This window comes from Amblyraja radiata, chromosome 22 (genome assembly GCF_010909765.2).
Source record: "Amblyraja radiata isolate CabotCenter1 chromosome 22, sAmbRad1.1.pri, whole genome shotgun sequence".
NCBI classification, from domain to species: Eukaryota; Metazoa; Chordata; class Chondrichthyes; order Rajiformes; family Rajidae; genus Amblyraja; species Amblyraja radiata.
In genome coordinates, this window is record NC_045977.1 from 17,795,980 (window position 1) to 17,817,833 (window position 21,854).

The 21,854-nt window shown below is 45.7% G+C and overlaps 1 protein-coding gene across 2 annotated transcripts in view; it reads left to right on the forward strand.

The window, feature by feature from the left end:
- LOC116985644 (GRB2 related adaptor protein) overlaps positions 1–19,545 on the forward strand; it is a 33,274-nt gene extending 13,729 nt beyond the window's left edge. For both annotated transcript variants that reach the window (XM_033040503.1, XM_033040504.1), the window contains exons 4-5: positions 16,246–16,414; positions 18,915–19,545. In XM_033040503.1, coding sequence (XP_032896394.1) covers positions 16,246–16,414; positions 18,915–19,100 — 355 coding nt within the window. In that variant the 3' untranslated portion in view covers positions 19,101–19,545. The remainder of the gene's footprint in view (positions 1–16,245; positions 16,415–18,914) is intronic.
- The last annotated feature ends 2,309 nt before the right edge of the window (positions 19,546–21,854 follow it).

Consider the following 21,854-nt stretch of genomic DNA (forward strand, 5'->3'; position numbering starts at 1 on the left):
TGTGCTTTTTCTCATCTCAGGAATCCAAAGGGGCGGCACAGTGGCGCAGCGGGTAGAGCTGCTGGCTCACAGTACCAGAGACCGGTGCTCAATCCTGACCTCGGGTACTGTCTGTGTGGAGTTTGCACGTTCTCGCTTTGATCATGTGGGTGGTTTCCTCCAGGTGCTCTGATCTCCTCCCCCATCCAAAAGATGTGCTGGTTTTTGTAGGTTCATCGGTCTCTGTAAATAGTTCCTAGTGTGCAGGGAGTAGATGAGAAAGTGGGATAACACAAAACTCATGTGAGTCAATGATTGGCATGGAATCGGTGGGCTGTAGTGCCTATTTCCATGTTGTATCTTTAAACTGAGATTAAATAACCCAATAAAACATGTATTATTGAACTGCAATCTTGTGCGAAACATGATACTCATGTTTGGTATTATTTGCCTGACTAACACACAAAATAAAGCTTTTTAGACTTTGTACTTTAGAGATACAGCACGGAAACAGGCCCCACGGGCCACCGAGTCCACACTGACCAGCAATCACCCCGTGTACTAGGGCTATCCAACACACTAGGGTCAATTTACAATTTTGCCAAAGCCAATTAACCTACAAATCTGCACGTCTTTGAGTGTGGGAGGAAACCGGAGCACCCGGAGAAAACCCAAGTGGTCACATGGAGAATGTACAAACTCCGTACAGACAGTACCATAGTCAGGATCGAACCTGGGTCTCTGGCGCTGTAAGGCAGCAACTCTATGCTGCGCCACTGTGCTGCCCCATCTTTGTTGTATATTGCTACACAAAACCTTTATTAATCAATTCCAATCCCAAAAACATTTTATTTAATTGGTGGTCTGCATTTTTAAACACATACTCATTCACATGATGTAGACACCATGGGAATGCTGGCATTTTATCTGTCCAGCCTAATTAACCCAGAATTGAAGAGACAATTAAAGGCCAACTATGCTAGTGGTCCTGGCAGAGAACAGCACAGCACAGGAACAGGCCCTTTAGTCCACAACATCAGTGGCAAACATGATGCCAAGATAAATTAATCTCCTCTATCTGTATGTGACCCATATCGCTACATTCCCTGCATATCCATGTGCTTATCTCAAAGCTTCTTAAAAACACCACTGTCGTATCTGCCTCCACCACGACCCCTGGCATCGCGTTCCAGGCACCCACCACATTGTGTAAAAATTTGATGCATGCATCTCCTTTAAACTTTGTCCCTCACATTTCTAAGCTATGCCCTCTGGTCTTTGACATTTTCATCCTACTAATTAATAGTTTCATGGTATTCGATCTTTAGATGAGACTGCAAAAATTAAATTTGAGACCGATTCAATTACTTGAATTTTAATAGACCAGTTGCGTTAATGTAGCGTGAGCTCATGTTAAATCAGTACTTTAACCTGTTAGCTATCATCACCCTAGGTGTGAACAGACCCATTACCTACCAGGAAGAATAAAGGAACTTGCATGTACGTAGTACTTTCTTATGTTCATAAGTTCTAGGAGCAGAATTAGGCCATTCGGCCCATCAAGTCCACTCCGCCATTTAATCATGGCAGATTTATCTTTCCCTCTCAACCCTATTCTCCTGCCTTCACCCCACAACTCCTGACACTAATCAAGAATCTGTCAATCTCCGCCTTAAAAATATACATTCACGTGGCCTCCACAGCCGTGTGGCAATGAATTCCACAGATTCACCACCCTCTGATTAAACAAATTCCTCCTCATCTTCTTTCTAAAGGTACATCCTTTTATTCTGAACCTATGGCCTCCGGTCCTAACCGAGTGGAAACATCCTCTCCACACCCACTCGATCGAGACCTTGCACTCACGTTAGGAATCCCATCTCCAAGAGAGTGTGTGTGGTTGAATTATAAGCTTGTGGGAAACAATGATAAGCAGCACACAGTACAGAGGCAGCACAGTGACCCAGTTTGTAGAGTCGCTGCCTCACAGAGCCACAGAACCGGGTTCACTGAAATATCAGGTTAACCTTTTGTGTTCAGCCACAGAAGGAATCTATAAGCGAAAATCTTCTGCCAGAGAAGGGTGTGCTCCAACAGTCACACCACAGTCAACCCTCCATCCTCAAATGGATCACATTTTAATGTTTAAGAAGGAACTGCAGATGCTGGAAAATCGAAGGTGCACAACAAAGCTGGAGAAACTCAGCGGGTGCAGCAGCATCTGTGGAGCGAAGGAAATAGGCAACGTTTCGGCCCGAAACGTTGCCTATTTTCTTCGCTCCACAGATGCTGCTGCGCCCGCTGAGTTTCTCCAGCTTTTTTGTGTACCTTCGATCTCATTTTAATGTTCCTTTTGCAGCGTGAAGAGGCTTCACAGAAGGTGTCAAGTGTCACCTGAGTTAATTGGGTAACTTGAGATCCCACCTGCTCAGAACTGTGTCAATAGTCTGAAGAACTGGGCGTTTCATTGTACAGAGTTCCAAACCACCCCGGAAAATATCCTGCTCATTGCACAAACATTGAAGCACACAACAGAAAAGCTGATTCAACTATTTCTACAATGCTGTTACTTTCAATAAATAGTAGTTCAAATAAGGTTCAGCTGAATTTGGAGCACAGTAGAAATGTGTGCTACTTAGGAGCAGAATTAGGCCATTCAGCCCATCGAGTCTGCTCCACCATTCAATTATGGCTGATCAATTTTTCCCTCTCAACCCCATTCTCCTGACTTCTCCCTGTAACCTTTAACAGCCTTGCTGGTAGAGCTGCTGCCTCACAGGGCCAGAGACCCGGGTTCAATACTAACCTCCGCTGCTGTCTGTGTGGAGTTTGTACGTTCTCACTGGGTTTCCTCTGGGTGCTCCGATAATATCCGCCCACATCCAAAATACGTGCTGGTTTGTAGGTTAATTGCCCCTCTGTAAATTGCCCTGAGTGTGTAGAGAGTGGATGCAAAAGTATCATGGAGTCGTAGAGTCTTATACCCTGAAAGAGGCCCATTGGCCCAAATTCCCCCACACCGGCCAGCATGTCCTGTCTGCACTAGTCCCACCTGCCTGTGTTTGGCCCATATCCCTCTAAACCTGTTATATCCATGTACCTGTCTAAATGTTTCTTAAACGTTGCAATAGTACCTGCCTCAATTACCTCCTCCGACAGCTCAGTGCATGCACCCACCACCCTTTGTGTGAATAACATATTGTGGGATAACATAGAACTAGTGTGAACGGGTGATCGATGGTCATCGTGAAGGCGATGGGCCGAAGGGCTTGTTTCCATGCTGTATCTCTAAATTATGCTAAACTTCCCAGTACTTCCAGCATTGTCGTTTATTACAGCTTTTGTGCAACTGCAATATTTTAGCCGACTCCAGCATTTTTTCCTCTCTTTCCTTCTGTCCTCATTATTCTTGTGTCCACACCTCTTCCAGACAGCCCAACTGTGACTAACAAATCTTCCTCTCGGCAATTACTGCCACATTTTTGCTGCCTTTCCATTTTTCTAATCTCCAATGTATCATGGATATGCCCTTTGTTCCTGCCTCTCCTCCCCATCCTTTGCAAGTTAGAAACTTTCTTGATGTCTTACATTACCTGGAGAACGTAACCCGGGTTAACACACCAGTTCAGTATGGAGCTGTGCTGCCTTGATGGTTTTAGTTTCATAAATACATGGTATTGTGATCATTTCCATAAGCAAGTTCAACTCAAACTGCATTGACTGCACAAGCTTCATGACACTTACTTCAACATGACTCTTTCAAGTTTCAGAAACTATTGGGTTAGACCAGTCTGCATTCCTTAACACAAAATAAAATGTGGGCCAGACAGCCTTCATGGAAAAACGAAAAAGAGTTAAAATGCAGGACCAGCTGATTTGGGGCATCTTGGTCAGCAGGGCCAAGTTGGGCTAAATGGGCCTGTTTATGTGCATATGACTATGAGTCTAGTTCGAATTGAAGACTATTTTTCAGCTTAAGATAGAAACAAAATGCTGGTCTAACTCAGCGTGAGAGGTAGCATCTCTGGAGAAAGGGAATAGATGATGTTGTGGTTCAGAACGCTTCTTCTGACGGTCTGAAGAAGGGTCTCGACCCGAAACATCACCTATTCCTTTTCTCCAGAGATGCTGCCTGGTCTCCAGAGATGCTGCCCGCTGAGTTAGACCAGCATTTTGTGTCTGTCTTCCACGTAAACTAGCATCTGCAGTTGCTTCCTACACACTTCTTTGGTCGACCGTGTTTCACCTTGCACGGATGCTGCCTGATCTGCTGAGCATTTCCAGCATTTTAGAACGTAGAACATAGAAAAAGTACAGCAAAGGAACAAGCCCTTCGGCCCACAATGTCTGTGCTGAACACGATACCAAGATAAACTAATCTCATCTGCCTGTACATGATCCAAATCTCTCCATTCCCTGCATATCCGTGTGCCTATCTAAACCCTTCTTAAACGCCACTATCACATCTGCCTCCACCACCAGCGTGTTCCAGCCACCAACCACCTTTTGTGTTAAAAAACTTGCCCTGCTCATCTCCTTTAGACATTGTTCCTCTCACCTTAAAGCTACTTTATATCCTCTCACCCTTGTACATTTCCACCCTGGGAAAAAAGGTTCTGGCCCTCTACCCTATCTATGGCTATTCTTTCCATCTTTTATTTCAGATTTATAGCATTTTCCAGGTTTTCTTATTATTTCTGATTATTTATTCTCATTAAATATTATCTGATTTATTTTACAATTTAAAAATAGAAAAATAGAAGAAAGTTTGCATTTCACACTGTGGAGATGAGTCATTGGAACAGGTCTGCTGCAAGGGAGGAGTCCCATTGTTTTGTTGGTTTGGTTGAAGCTGAATTGTTAAATCAAATGTATTTGTTATTTTCCAAGTGCAAGATGAAACTACAAATTGCGTAACTTTATTCCAGGTTTAGCAGTTGAATCAAATCTGGGTGGGATTGTGGTTTGGGTTAGTTTAGAGTGTGAAGCAACTGCAATTTAATGCATTCCGATTGAACCCAGCCATTTCATTTCTCCTGCTGGAGATTGCTCCATCAGCAACAGTTTGAGAAAACAACATGTCGATAAATGACTGCAATGCCGCCAAAATCCCTCTTGCATATTAAATAGAAATCCCTACTTTGCAAACCAAACCGTTCCCACCAGGAAGGGAAATCGCATGAATGTATAATAAGCTAGGGTGGCACGGTGGTGCAGCAGTAGATTTGCTGCCTTACAGCACCAGAGATCCAGGTTTTGATCCAACTACGGATGTTGTCTGTAAGGAGTTTGTACGTTCTTCCTATTACCGTGTGCGTTTTCTCCCGCATTCCAAAGAAGTACAGATTTGTAGGTTCATTGGTTTCTGGAAATTAGAAATTGTCCCGAGTGCGTAGGATAGTACTGGTGTATGGGATGAATGCTGGTCGGTGCAATTCATGGGCCGAAGGGCCTGTTTTCACGCTGTATAAATAAGGTTTAAAGTCTAGAGTAAAGTCTGAAGCTGGCAGTATTCTATTGTCTGGTTTATCCTTCTAATCAAGCCAATTGAATCCCCTTTCTTTACACTTTCCCATTCTCTACCATGAAATACATTCACCATATAATAGGAACAGGAAGGGAAACTGTATTCACACACAGTGGCGCAGCGGAAGAGTTGTTGCCTTACAGCGCCAGAGACTTGTCTGTATGGAGTTTGTACGTTCTCGCTGTGACCATGTGGGATTTATCCGAGTGCTCTGGTTCCCTCCCACACTCCAAAGACTTTGGCTTTTGTAGGTAAATTGGCTTCTGTAAAAAAAAAATTTGTAAATTGTTCCTGGTGTGTAGGATAGTACTAGTGTAAGGGGTGATCGCAGGTTGGCGGGAACATGGTGTGCCGAAGATCCTGTTTCCATGCTGTATCTCTAAAATCTAAACCTGGTGAAATCTAAAGAGGCCCGTGGTTATATGGAATGAGCTGCCAGAGGAAGTGGTAGAGGCAGGTACTATTACAACATTTAACAGACCTTAGACAGGTACAGGGAAAGGAAAGGTTTCAGATGATACGAGTCAGGCCCTTGTAAATGGGATTAGTTTAGATGGGGCATCTTGGTGGGTGTTGATGAGTTGGGCCAATGCTGTTTCCATGACTCCATGACTCTGTTTCCCAGCTACACTCACAATGGCCAGCAATATCTGCAGCTCTACGAGAATTAGGTAAGGCTGCATTTGGAGTATTGCCTGCAGTTTTGGTCGCATGTTACAGGAGGGATGTGAAGGCTTTACGGAGGATGCAGAAGAGGTTTACCAGAATGCTGCCTGGATTAGAGGGTGTTAGCTACAAGGAGAGGTTGGACAAACTTGGATTGGTTTCCCTTAACTGTCAGAGATTGAGAAGAGAACTGTTGAAAGCATATAAAATTGTAAGAGCCATAGAACGGGTGGACAGTCAGAACCTTTTCCCAGGGTGGAAATATCAGAGTAGAGGGCATAGAGTTCTGCCCCTGTCCCACTTAGGAAACCTGAACGGAAACCTCTGGAGACTTTGCCCCCCCACCCAAGGTTTCCGTGCGGTTCCCGGAGGTTTTTGTCAGTCTCCCTACCTGCTTCCACTACCTGCAACCTCCGGCAACCACCTGCAACCTCCGGGAACCGCACGGAAACCTTGGGTGGGGCGCAAAGTCTCCAGAGGTTTCTATTCAGGTTTCCTAAGTGGGACAGAGGCATTAAGGTGAGGGGCGAAGTGTGAAGGAGATGTGCAGGGCAAGTTTTTTTTTTTACACTGAGAATGGTGGGTGTATGAAACACGATGCCAGGGGTGGTGGTGGAGGCAGATATGATGGTGGTGTTTAAGAGGCTTTTAGATGGACACATGGATATGTAGGATGCGGAAGCATAATGCTCATGTGCACAGAGATAATAATAATAATAATGGATGGGATTTATATAGCGCCTTTCTAATACTCAAGGCGCTTTACATCGCATTATTCATTCACTCCTCAGTCACACTCGGTGGTGGTAAGCTACTTCTGTAGCCGCAGCTGCCCTGGGGCAGACTGACGGAAGCGTGGCTGCCAATCTGCGCCTATGGCCCCTCCGACCACCACCAATCACTCACACACATTCACACACATTCACACACAGGCAAAGGTGGGTGAAGTGTCTTGCCCAAGGACACAACGACAGTATGCACTCCAAGCGGGATTCGAACCGGCTACCTTCCGGTTGCCAGCCGAACACTTAGCCCATTGTGCCATCTGTCGTCCCAATGACAGTGGTTTGAGATTGTGGATGAGATTGGTTTGACTTGGCATCATGTTCAACATGGACATTATGGGCTGAAGGGCCTGTTTCTCTGTTGTACTTTTCAATGTTCTATGTTCTATCAAATTGCAATATACCAACACCTCATATTAACTTCTTACCTGAGCCACCCAGACTAAAGTGACTAACAAAAAGATTACTGGAGTCAATCCATCATTTTTTGTAAAATCTAATGAAGTTTTCTTGGAAGCTTAGGTAAATAGCCTGACAGAACAACTGAGCGGTGGAAAAAAGGAATAGGACATTGCTGCTTAAAGTTAATTAGTTGTTGAACATGTTTTAACTGAACACTTGCCTTTTAATGCAAGTCTAACCTTTAGTCCAAGACTCTTTCTGTACCTTTATATTCTGGCAAAAACAATGAAGACAAAGAGACAATGGTTCAATGGTATTTTATTGTCACATGTACCTAGGTACAGTGAAATTCATTTTTTGCCTATAATTCAATTAAATCTTACTGTACATGCGCACAACCATACCCTGGTACAAGAATGTAGGAATAGTAGATTACACTGAGGCATTACACAAGAGTCGCCAAGTTTCTAGTGCCAACTTGTACCTTTCAAGTTTCAAAGTTCTTCAATATATAGTCATAGCCTAGCCTTCAGGGCCTGTTGTTCTTCATTCCATCCGAAAGCTCATTCTCTGTGTTGAATGGTACAGGGCCAGAGATTCCCAGAGTGGGTATAGAGACACAAGGAACCACAGATGTTGTTTTACAAAAAAAGACACAAAGTGCCGGAGTAATTAAGTGGGTTGCCGCTAGGCCATACTAGCTCAGTTTAGAGATTCAGCGTGAAAATGGGCCCTTTGGCCCACCGAGGCCGTGCCGACCAGCGATCATGGTATTGACACTGCTCGATTCATTTTTACTATTATGGTCAATGGCTAGGCCTTCACCAGAGATCACAGCTTGAATCTATTGGAGGTCAAGCTACACCCCAGTGATATGATCTGCCACCACACAAACCCAACTACGTCATATATAGTGGCCAATCCCTGGGTTAAGATATTGAATATGAATATGAATATAGGATAATGAGGCCTGCTTGTCAAATAGAGTCATGGAGTCAAACGGTGTGGAAACAGGCCCTTCAGCCCGCCTGGCCCACACCAACCAACATGTCCCATCTACACTAGTCTCACCTGCCTGCATTTGGCCCATATCCCTCTAAACCTATCCTATCCATGTATCTGTCTAAATGTTTCTTAAAAGTCTGGGGCCACCCAGTCCCACAAAGCCGAATACAACTCGGCCGGTAAGCCATCACTTCCGGAAGTTTTATTCGAGACAAAAGAACGGGTGGACTCTCCCGCTTGCTGTCCTCCAAGACCTCTGTGAAAGAGAACAGGAAGTTCAGGAAGGCGGTGCTGTCTGTGGCCTTTCTGTCGTACAAACCCGATTTGCAGATCCTCAGCATGTCCGTCTGCAAGGATGTTACCGAGCCCTCCTCCCCCGAAGGCTGTTGATCACGGAGATCCCCTGTGAGCCTTATTGAAGATGAAGCGTGAGCACGTCTCATCCTGCTCCACGTGGTGGACCCTGGATCGGAAGGTAATGTTGGAGGATTCGGAGGTAAAGAGCCGAACTTGTCGGCCCTTCAACTCTCTAAGTTCCTCCCACATATCCACCCCCATCGACTGCCAAAGGAGCAGTTGCTGCAAATCTGTCTGGAGGTGGTACTATTCTCTCTGACTTGTCTTGCTCTCTGAACCCCTTTGGAGATGAAGAACCTCTTGATGTTCCCCTTGGTTGCTTCCCACCAGTGTATCATAGAGGGACCTCACATTTCTCCAACATGCGTAGTCCCTCTTTAGCTCCTCAATGTTCTCTGTGGTCAACAACTTTACATTTAACTTCCACGTCCCTCTGCCTGCCTTCTTGTCCTCCAGTAGGTGACAGGAAGCCTGAAGGAGGCAGTGGTCAGAGAGGAACACCGGCATGGTGTCGGTGTGTCTGACTGTGACGGCCTTAGAGGTGAAGAGGAAGTCTATCCGGGACCAGACTGAACCATCTGATCTCTCCCGGGGTTGCTGAAGGCATCGCTGGAGAACGGTCAGATACTCACTCCCCACGGGCGAGGTGTACACATTAATCAGCCGGAGCGGAGAGCCACGGTACATTACATCCACCATGAGGAGACCCCAAACACCTCCCTGACTTCAGTGATCGCAAAGTTCCCTCCCCACAGCAAGGGTTCCTGAACCCAATCAGGAACTTTTGGGTTGCTGAGGTTCCCAAGCTCAAGAACTGTCCTCACTGCCTCTGGGCACCTCCTTTAAGATGTTCTGACATGTTTGACAAGGAATTTAATCAACTGCCCTAATATCTCCTGATGTGATTCAGCGCCAACATTTTGTGTAACATCACGCGCCTGAAACCTTCTGGAACGTTTCACTGTTTTAGAGACACAAAGTTATTTCCCAGGCTTTATCCAATTCACAATTGCCATGTTTAAATCAACAATCTTCGGGTTTGGAAATGTATTTTTAGCATTCTGAAATTAGGTTTACGCCATATATTAATGTTTACCATAATCTTCTTTCTTTGTTATTCTTGAAAGAGGTTGTCAAGATGGGTTCCTCCCAAGTTGAACCAGTCTCTGGGAAATATTTAACCCTGGCCACACATACGTGCTAAAGTGCCTCATATTTACCACTCCGATGTCTCTGCACATACAAAATGGCTGCAATGAAAACCCTCCCAAATTGCTGCAACCTCTAAACCCTCGTGTTTAATGTATTGATATACGTGGCAACAGGCACTTCGGCCCACATTATCCATCCATCTTCCATTACCCAGGGTAGGGGAATCACCAATTAAGTCTGAAGAAGGGTTACAACCCGAAACGTTACCTACCCATTTGCTCCAGAGACGCTGTCTGGTCCATTGAGTTGCTACAGTATTTTGTGTCTATGTTAGGGAAATCAAAAAAACTCATTTAAGGTGAAAGGGGCAAGATGTAATAGGAACCTAAGGAGCAACATTTTCGCTGTCAGCGTGTGAGTATAGTTGAGGAGGTAGTTGAGGCAAGTCCTATAACAACATTTAAAATATAGTTGGAGAAAAATGGATGGGAAAGATTTAGAGAGATATGGACCAAACGTGGGCAAATGGGGCTATCTTAGATGGGCATTTGGTTCAATATGGATGAGTTGGGCTGAAAGGCTTGTTTCCATGCTATATGACTCAATGATTCTTTATATCCCACTAGTTCTGTTATCCCAGTTGCTCATCCACTCCCTACATGTTCGCGGCAATTTTTTTACTTGGGCCAATTAACGTACAAACCTGTTCAAAAGGGAACTGCAGATGCTGGAATATCGAAGGTACACAAAATTGCTGGAGGAACTCAGCGGGTGCAGCAGCATCTATGGAGCGAAGGAAATAGGCGACGTTTCGGGCCGAAACCCTTCTTCAGTCTGAAGAAGGGTTTCGGCCCGAAACGTCGCCTATTTCCTTCGCTCCATAGATGCTGCTGCACCCGCTGAGTTCCTCCAGCAATTTTGTGTACCTAACGTACAAACCTGCATGTTTTGGGGATTTGAGAGGAAACCGGAGCACCTGGAGGAAACCCACATGGTCACAGGGAGAACATGCAAACTCTGCACAGACAGCACCCAAGGTCGGAATCGAACCTGGGGCTCTGATGCTACGAAGAAGCTGCTCTACCAGATTGCTCATGCAGGAATTTTTTAAGAACCTGTTGATTCAAGTGATGTGGTTTAATGTTTGTTTTTGCCACACGGTGTTCCGATGTGGTTTCACACTTTTGCCACTGACTAGTTGCCCAATTGCAGACGCCACATCATGTTGGGAAACACGACTAGGATCAAAAACCACAATTGTTTAAATGCAAATTTTGTTGGGAAAAGGTTGGCTTTTTGCTGGGGAAGTACGAAAACAAGGAAGTTTTAATGTGGTCAGGCGGGGGCAGGGTTTGGAGTGAACAAAGGCACTGTCTGCTGTAGGGTGGAGGCCAAGGTTCAACAGGTGACTCAATGTTGTCAGAGATAATCGACTGTGTTTAAAGAATTAAAAGCAAAATAACAAGGTCAAACTGTGAGAACGCAGGAGCTGCTGGAAATCTGGAATAAAGGAGGACAGGCCGGAGAGCGAAGGCCGACAAGCCCAATCCCTGCGAGCCCACGAAGACTGGGAATCGGAGAGGAGGATGGAGGGAGTGAGCTTGTCCCATTTTGGAGTCCCAAATCCAGAGTCGGAGCCGCTAAGGCAATTCATCGTTGTCTACAACCTCGCTCTGGCAGCTCCTGCGACGGCGCTGGTACCAAACTGTAACCGACCTGCTGTTCCTTTGGATCGATCAGCGACGTGGAGAGGGGGGACGTGCTGCATGGGCAACAGCCTGTCCTCCATATGACATTGCCCAGGCTTGCATCCGACCACACAAAACCTGCAAACTAGGATGCATCACCCATGATCAGTCATGACCAAAGTCCTAACGAGTCCTAAAGGGTACACTGTCCCAGAGAGATGTTGAGGTACTGTTCCTTGAATGCCTATAGGGTATTGAGGAGCATTTTTTTCACTCATGCGTATGGAATGAGCATATTCCTGCGTATATGTGGGTATATGGAACAAGCTGCCAGAGGAGATACTTGAGGCAGGTGCAATGACAATATTTAAAAGATGCATAGTTAGACAGGTACACGGATAGGAAAGGCTTATGGCGATATGGGCAAAACGGGGGCAAGCTTAGATGGGGCATCTTGGTCAACATGGATGAGTTGGATTAAAGGACATGTTTCTGCGCTGCATGACTCTATGATTCTCCATGACACACTAGTTCTATATTATTCCACTTTCTCATCCACTCCCTACACATTAGGGGCAATTTTTTACAGGGGCAAATTAATCCGCACATCTTTGGGATGTAGGAGGAAACCAGAGCACCCAGAGAGTGCTATAGGGAGCGGTTGAGCAGGCTAGGACTTTATTCCTTGGAGCGCAGGAAGGGAGCGCAGGAAGATGAGGGGTGATCTTACAGAGGTGTAACAGATCAAGAGAGGTATAGATATGGTGAATGCAGAGAGTCCTTTACTCAGAGTAGGGGAATCAAGAATCAGAGGATACAGGTTAAGGTGAGGGGGGAAAGATTTAATAGGAACCCAAGGGGCAATGTTTTTACACAAAGGGTGGTAGATATATAGAATGAGCTGCCGGAGGAGGCAGTTGAGGCAGGTAATATCACAAAGTTTAAGAAACATTTGGACAAGTACATGGATAAGATAGGTTTAGAGAGATATGGGCCAAACTCAGGCAGGCGGGAGTAGTGCAGATGGGGGATGTTGGTCAGGATGGGCAAGTTGGGCCAAAGTACCTGTATCCATGCTGTATGACACACACTGAGGGAGGTACTATAACAACGTTTATAGTGGAAAGGGGGCGCTGTGAAGGGGTTCAAACTAAAGCGGTTCACATAACATCATTTCTTTTAAGGCCATCTAGTTCATCGATGAATCACGCCATTTAGTGAGGGATGATCTTATAGAGGAGTATAAAATCATGAGGGGAATACAAAAGGTGAATGCCACAGAGTCTTTTACCCAGGGTAGGGGCATCAAGAATCAGAGGACATAAGGTTTAAGGTGAGTGGGGAAACATTTAATAGGTATCTGAGGGGTAAATTTTTCACACACAGAGTGGGAAAGAGCTGCCAGAGGAAGTGTTAGAGACAGGAACATTGCAATGTTTAATGGACTTTTGGACAGCCACATAGGCAGAATAGGTTTAGAAGGATTTGTACCAATTGCGGGCGAGCTTAGATGGCCATCTGGATCGACATGGACAAGTTGGGCTGAAGGTTATGTTTCCGTGCTGTATGAGTCTATGACTTTGAGAGTAGCCCCACATCTCAGAACATCCTTTTTCTCCAGAGGCGCTGCCTGACCCGCTGAGTTACTTCAGCATTTTGTATCTATCTTCAGGATAATAGCATGCAGTTCACAATTGATTTGCATAAAATCATTCTGAGCATTGATTATCACTTTCCATAGTGTCTGCTGTTAAAAAGGGAGGTAATAATAATAATAATAATAAATTTTATTTTCGGGCGCCTTTCAAAGTCTCAAGGACACCTTACAAAAATGAACAGAAGAGAGAAAAAACATATAGTCGGAGAAAAATAAATAATAAGGACGTCATCAATACACAAATTAAAGATAGATAGAAATCGCTCCAAAGACACAAAATCAAAAAATCAAAAAACACAATGTGAAGAGAGAGCAGCGGCAGCTAAAGCGCGCCAGCGTCCACTCTCCCTTCCGACAGCCATCTTGGACACAGACTAACATATTAACTTACACACAGAGAAATCATCCCCCCACAGTGGATACCACTGTGGGGGAAGGCACAAAGTCCAGTCCCCATCCCCAGTTCACCCAAAGTCAGGCCTATTGAGGCCACCGCTATTGCCTCTACGGAGGCCCGATGTTCCTGGCCGTTCTGGCCGGGTGGTGTTGCCCCGGCGTCGGGAGAGTCCTCACAGCGGCTGGGCCACCTGGAACGGCCGCTTCCTAGCTGGGGACCGCGGCTTCCGAAGCCGACAAGGCCGCGCCGGTTTGGAGCTCACAGGCTCCCGACGTTAAAGTCGGCGCCGCCCGCTCCGCTCCGCAGACCCGCAGCCCGGAGGTGTTGATCTCGGCGGTCACAGCTCACCGGAGCTACAGCGCGTCGATCCAGCGCGGCGACCCAGGCAAGGCATCGCCCGCTCCGCTCCACGATAGCGCTCCAGCGCTGTGCCGCCAACGAAGCCGAGGAGCTGGGCGGTCACCGCCAGGAAACAGCGCTCCACGCCCGCTGGTAGGCCACGAGGACGGGTCGACGGGCAGCCCGGAGAAAAAAGCTGCCTCACCGACCAGGTAGGGACCTAGAAGTATAATTACCTCCTTCCCCCCACATTAAGAAGTCCATTTCTCCAACAGACGAAGAACAAGACTTACTAAAAACTGCATTCTGCTGGCAATGAAAGAAATGCAGACTGTGTGAATTGTCATATCAGTAAGCAGTGCCGCGGGGCAGCAAATAGTGTTGCAACCAGGAGCAAGGTCGGCACGGTGGCACAGCAGTAGAGTTGCTGCCTTACAGTGCCGGAGACCCGGATTCAATCCTGACCTCGGGTGCTGTCTGTATGGAGTTTGTACGTTCTCCCTGTGACCACATTGGTTTACCCGAGTGCTCCGGTTTCCTTCCACATCCCAAAAATGTGCGGGTTTGTAGGTTAGTTGGCTTCTATAAATTGTCCCTGGTGTGTAGGATAGAACTAGTGTACAAGCGATCGTTGGTCGGCGCGGACTCGATGGGCCAAAGGGACTGTTCCCATCTCTAAAACAAAAACTAACCTCACAGCTCCAATAACCCAGGTTCGATCCCATCTCTTGTCCTGTCTAATGTACGTGCGGGTATTTACTCTATTTTGATAGCACGTAAGGAGGCCAATTTCAACCCATTGGGTCTGTACTATCCCCTCTAATTTATTCTCTCCACTTCCCCATGTACTCTCCCCAAATGCTCCCTGTAACTGCATGCACTTTCCTCAGATGCTACAGTTTCCTCCCACATCCCAATGCCGGTTGATAGGGCAAAAGGCTTCTGTAAATTACCCCTAGTTTAGCTCGGTGTCAGAGCATGCAAAGGAGAATAATTTACAGAGAAATAAGTGGTGGAATGAGAGTGATGGGAATACTCTGAGAGCTGTCATGGGTTAGATGGGCCGATTGGCCTCATTCCTTGTCATAAGGAAATATGAAATTAAGTGTTGACCGATGCACTTTGAGGTTAAATTATGGACAAATGAGCCAGACCAATCTCCTAATGGACATGACTTCACTCTTAAGGGTATACTAGCGTGATCTACCCTAGTTAAAAACATTTTTTTAAATCAATTTACACAGAAAAAACATGCAATTGGATCCTGTTTCTAGGCTGCTATGACAGAGCGCCATTCCTACCTTGATTGTAAATCCTGACTTCATGCCAAAGTATAATTTGCCTCACAGCACCAGAGATTCGGGTCCGATCCTGACCTCGGCTGCTGTCTGTGTGGAGTGTGCATGTCATCCCTGTGACCGCGTGGGTTTCCTCCTGCATCCCAAGGGCGTGCGGGTTTGGAGGTTAATCGGCCTCTGTAAATTACCCCTAATGTGCAGGGAGTGGATGCGATGAGTGAGATAAGCTAGTGTGAATGGGTGATCTACGGTCGGTGTGGACTCTGTGGACCAAAGTCCTGTTTCCATGCTGTATCTTTCAATCAATCAATAAATAAGTCAGCATAAGTCATTGCATTATTGGTGAGGATGCAACATTGTTATATTTTGATTGCAACGTTAATGCCATGACTGAAGTTTTCATTTGCTGACGACATCTCCCTTGTTGGAGTAAGGCCAATGTCCCTTCAGTGCGCACGTGTTAATAGGGGACAGGAATATCAACCCAAGATTGGACTTGTTTTGCCTTCCATCACAGTGAGGAAAGTGGGGAATGTGCTGTGGTGGATGTTTATGTTAACTTTTGTGTAGTTGTGTGTCTTGTTGCTTTTATTTCATCTGGCTGTATGGTAATTTGCATATCACTGTACCTTAATTGGTACACGTGACAATAAAACACCTTTGAAACCTTTGATTCAGTGGATTGTGTGCAAACCTGAGTCAGAAGTCATGAGTTCAGACCTTAGCACGAGTGGACTCAATGGCCTTCTTTGGTGCTGACATGTTCATTTCAGTTTGGTTTGGTTTGGTTTGGTTTAGTTTAGTTTACTTTAGTTTAGTTTAGTATATTGTCATGTGTACCAAGGTCCAGTGAAAAGCTTGAGTAGGAAGGAACATGCAGCCAAATGTTGGTCTAGGAATCATGTTTGGCACGAACATTGTGGGCTGAAGGACCTGTTCTTGTGCTGCACTGTTCTATGTTCTAACCCACAATCTTGTTTATTTGTTCCACAGCTACGGCAAACATGTGCAGCACTTTAAGGTCCTTCGCGATAAAGACAGCAAATATTATTTGTGGGATGAGAAGTTTCACTCCTTGAATGAGCTTGTGGACTTCTACAGGACCACTACAATCGCAAAGAAGCAACAAATTTTCCTGAGAGATTCAAAACCTGATGAAGAGGTAAAATGATTGTCGAAAACAACAGTGGAACATTAGCTTAGCATTAGAATTGTTGCCTTGTAGCGCCAGAGTCACCGGTTCGATCCTGACTGAGGGTGCTGTCTGTACAGAGTTTGTACATTCTCCCTGTGACCGCGTGGGTTTTCTCCGGGTGCTCTGGTTTCCCCCCCACACTCCAAAGATGTACAGGTTTGTAGGTTAATTGGCTTCTGTAACTTGTAAATTGTCCCTAGTGTGCAGGATAGTGCTTGTGCATGGGGTGATCATAGGTCGGTACTTTCAATGGGCTGAAGGACCTGTTTCCATGCTCCAAATTCTTAAATAAAGTGAAGTTTAAGGTACAATCACAAATTGAAATGACATTTAGACAAGCAAGATAGGATAGAGGGATATGGGCCAAACGCAGGTAGGTGGGACTAGTGTAGATGGGAGATGTTGGTGGGTTTGGGCAAGTTGGGCCGAAGGGCCTGTTTCCACGCTGTATGATTCTATGAGTTAAAATCAATTGAGGGGATTCACACTGAATCAAAACAGGTCATTGGCCCCGACTGATCCATGCTGATGTTTATCATCTACATGAGCCTCCTCTCGCCCCCTCCATATCGAATCCTATCGGAATATCCCACTATTCTCTGCTCCTTCGTGTGCTTTTCCAGCTTCTCCTTAAAGCTTCTCTGCTGCAGGTTTCATATTTGCGCTACTCTCCCAGTAAAGACTGTCTCTTGAAAGGGGCAGCACAGTGGAGCAGTTGGTGCAGCCGCTGCCTCACAGAGCCAGTCACCCGGGTTTGATCCGGACCTCGGGTGCTGTCTGTGTGGAGTTTGCACGTTCTCTCTGTGACCATGTGGGTTTCCTGCAAAACTCACACATGTCATAGGGAGAATGAACAAACTCCACACAGACCACACCTGTAGTCAGGATCGAGCCTGGATCTCTGGCGCTGTGAGGCAGCAACTCCACCGCTGTGCCACTGTGCTGATTGCTATCTTGTTGGCGTAGAGGTGCATCCTTGTACTGAGATTCATTCTGTTCTCTCCACCCCACCTCTTTGCAATTTATGACTCACTTGTTTTCTCAGTTTTGTTAATTCTTTAATTGATTGATCCCATTTCTTTACTTTTTTTTCCTGGAACGTAGAACATAGAACAGTACAGCATGAGAACGGGCACTTTGGCCCACAATGTTAGTGCCGAACATGACTGATCTCAATTGCCTGAACATGATCTATATCCCTTGATTCCCTGCACTTCCATGTGCCTATTTAACGCCTCCTAAACGCCACTATTGCGTCTGTCTCCGCCACCACCCCAGGCAATGCGCTCCATGTAAACTTGTTTTTCTTTTTAAAATTCTTTATCCAATTCCCTGTGGAAAATCAGTACGGAATGTCCGAACCCTGCCCTCTCATCATTCCCGTCAGATCATATGGGCAAGATTTGTAAACAAAAATCTCACACTGGTGTTAAGGTGCTGAACTGGACTCTAGAGTTCTGGACCATTTATTCAGAGACGCATTTAGTTTAGTTTTAGTTCGGCCAACTGAGTCCACACCGACCGACGATCCCCAGATAATAGCATGATCCGACACATTAGGGACAATTCACAATCTTTACTGAAGCCAATTAACCTATAAACCTGTGCATCTTTGGAACGTGGGAGGAATCTGGAGCTCCCGTGGAAAACACACGAGGCCACAGGGAGAACGTACAAACTCCTTGCTTGAATCTCACCAGAGTTAAATCCTAGTAACTAATTAAATCCAGAATAAGAGTGAATTGTGGTAATACTGTAGCTACCATAAATATACTGGATTTTGTGAAAAAAATATCTGGTTCACTCATCCCCTTGAGGGATGTAGATATGCTGCACTTACTTGATCTGATTTAAATGGGACTCTAGACCAAACAATGGTGTTGGCTCTTTACCTCATCTTTCATTCATATACAAATATGGGTGAGCAATGAGTGCTGACACTGCCTGCGGTATCAACATCATGTGAATGAATGAATTAATGAATGTCAATGAATGAATGAGTCAATGAATGGGGTAAAGGAAATAATGAATGAAGACAAGAATGAATATTATAACAAGGTTGGTACTACAACAACTTTTAATAGACATTCGGATTGATACATGGATATTAAAAGCTTAGAGAGATACGGGGGCAGGTGGAACTAGTGTAGATTGGGCATTGTGGTCGGCATGGGAAAGTTGGGCTGAAGGAGTTGTTTCTGTGTTGGCCATGACTTAATGAATGAATGAATGAATGAATGAATGAATGAATGAATGAAGGTAGGATGGATGGAAGGGAGAGAGGGAGAGAGGGAGGGAGGGAGGAAGGGAGGGAGGGAAGGAGTGGGGGGAGGGAGGAAAGAAAATGACAATGCTCCAAATAATGGTTTGCCATTTACAATGGTTTGCCTTGTGTGGGTTTACTTGGATGACTGGACTGCAGAGCTTTCAGCTCGAATGTTCTACACTGACCACTCTTGTGCTGCAGATGGAGAAGCCCATGCTGGTACAGGCTTGCTTCGACTTTACTCCACAAGACCGCTCGGAGCTGATCTTCAACCGGGGCGATGTGATCGAGGTGCTGGAATGCCTGGATGCAAACTGGTGGAAGGGGAAGTGCAACAGCCGCATCGGTTACTTCCCACGCAACTACGTTCAGGGAATCTTGCAGTAGCTCCCCACAGCGCCATCATCTCATCATGAACGTCGGGAAGCAGCTTTCCATCGTAACCTCTTCTGATTTACTTCAGACCAGATCCCTGCATCAGTGACTACACTTCAAACACACTTCACCGCCTGTGCTGAGCTTTGGGATAGCCTGAGATTATGAAAGACGTTTCACAAAATGCAAATCTCTTCTTAAGTCAGACTCTTGTTCTTTCCTTCTGTGTACATTTTTGTGCGTGACTTTATTTGCTTTTCACTTGGATCGTGGAACGTGGGCTCGTTTTGATGCAAAAATCCTGAGAAGTTATCCTGAGCTCCGCGGATGCGTAAATCTGCAGTCACTGGCAGCTCTAAATGTTTGACAGCAATATCCCCAGCTGTCTCTGTAACATTTGAGGCTGTTGCAAAAATATTTTTTTTTAAATGATCATCCTCACAAATAAAATGTACAGTATGGAATACATTCCAGCTCTTCATGTCTCTTGATACGGATCTCGATACAGGCTGGTTTGCCTCTTGAAATCAATCATCGTGCCATCGATGCATAGTCATACAGTGTGGAAACAGGCCCTTCGGCCCAACTTGCCCACACTGAACAACATGCCCCAGTAGTCCCACCTGCCTGTGTTTGGCCACATCCCTCTAAACCATTCCTATCCACGCGTCCTGTCCAAGTGTCTTTTAAATATTGTTATAGTACCTGCCTCAACTACCAACTACCTCCCCTGGCAGCTCGTTTCCATATACCCCCCAGTCTCTGTGAAAATGTTGCCCCTTGGATTTCTATTAAATCTTTCCCCTTTCACCCTTAACCTATGACCCCTGCTTCTTAATTCCCCTATTTTGAGTAAAAGACTCTGTGCACTCACCCTATTTAGGTTATTATTATTGTCACATGTACTGAGGTGCAGTGAAAGCTGGGTAGGAAGCTTTTATGTTGTGTGCTATCCAGTCAGTGAAAAGACTATACATGATTATAATCTATTCCCCTCATGATCTTATACACCTCTATAAGATCATCCCTCATCCTCCTGCACTCCAAGGAATAAAGTCCTAGCCTGCCCAACCTCTCCCTATAGCTCAGGGCCTCGAGTCCTGGCAAAATCCTCGTGAAGCCTTGTGAACAAATACTTACCCTGGCCAATCAGCGTGTGAAGAGGATTAAACAGCTGAAGGTTGCTTGTGCGTCCTGCGAACTACAGACAACAACCCATGAGAAAGTAACAGATCCACTCGTAAATTATAGTTATAAATGGCATGGGGCAAACACAACTATCTTTACACCTCTTGCTCCCTCGGCAAGGCCAGCAGCATAATCAAGGACGAGTCGCACCCCAGCCACTCCCTCTTCTCCCCTCTCCCATTGGGCAAAAAGTATAGAAGTGTGAAAACACACACCTCCAGATTCAGGCATTTCATATCTGACTCACATGGCTATCTGGACTACACGTCTTCCCACCCTGCCCCCTGTAAAGACTCCATCCCCTACTCCCAATTCCTCCGCCTACGCCGCATCTGTTCCCAGGATGAGACATTTCATACCAGGGCATCGGAAATGTCCTCGTTCTTCAGGGAACGGGGATTCCCCTCCGCCACCATAGATGAGGCTCACACCAGGGTCTCATCCATACCCCATAACACTGCCCTCTCTCCCCATCCCCGCACACGCAACAAGGGCAGAGTCCCTCTGGTCCTCACCTTTCACCCCACCAGCCGGCAAATACAACACATAATCCTCCGCCATTTCCGCCACCTCCAACGTGACCCCACCACTCGCCACATCTTCCCATCTCCCCCCATGTCTGCCTTCCGCAAAGACTGCTCCCTCCGCAACTCCCTGCCACGAATGCCTACGACTAGCATCATGGCCTGCTACGACCTACCTACGACCTGCTACGACCTCGTGACGACCATGCTGCGAGTATGAGTCAAGGGCAAACTCGGCAGAGGTCGTGAATTAGGTCGTGAAAGTGGAACAGGCCCTTCAGACTATCTTTAATTGGATTTTACTGGACTTTATCTTACACTAAACATTATTCCCTTTATCCTTTATGTGTACACTGTAGACAGCTTGATAGTAATCATATATAGTCTTTCCGCTGACTGGTTAGCACACAACAAAAGCTTTTCACCGTACCTCACTATATGTGACAATAAACTAAACTAAACTCAATCTCAAACTATCTTTAGATTTGACAGAGATAAATCCTGTGCAATTCTACTCTAAAAAAATAATATTTATTCCGTATTGGGCAGACGATGTCACTTTAAGTGACAAGGATAGCTGGAGGCATCACAGATTAGATTCAGTTACACCCTGGCGTTTCTAGTTCCTTTGTGAAAAATGAATGCATTTCTTTTCCTATCAACAGGTGCATAAGGCATCATTGGCCAGGGTAACAACATATCATAACTAACGAAACAAAGAAACTGTGGAGATACAACTATAGGATTGGGGCGGCAATGTGGCACAGCGATAAAGTTGCTGCCTCACAGCATCAGGGACCAGGGTTCGATCCTGACTATGAGTTTCTACTCTATCCCTGAGACCGCGTAGGTTTTCTCCGTGTGTTCCGGTTTGCTCCCACACTCCAAAGACGTACAGGTTTGTAGGTTAATTAACTTCAGTAAAGATTGTAAATTGTTCACAGTGTGTGTAGGATAATGTTAGTGCAATAGATAATAGGTGCAGGCGTAGGCCATTCGGCCCTTCGAGCCAGCACTGAATGGCTGATCATCTACAATCAGTACCCCGTTCCTG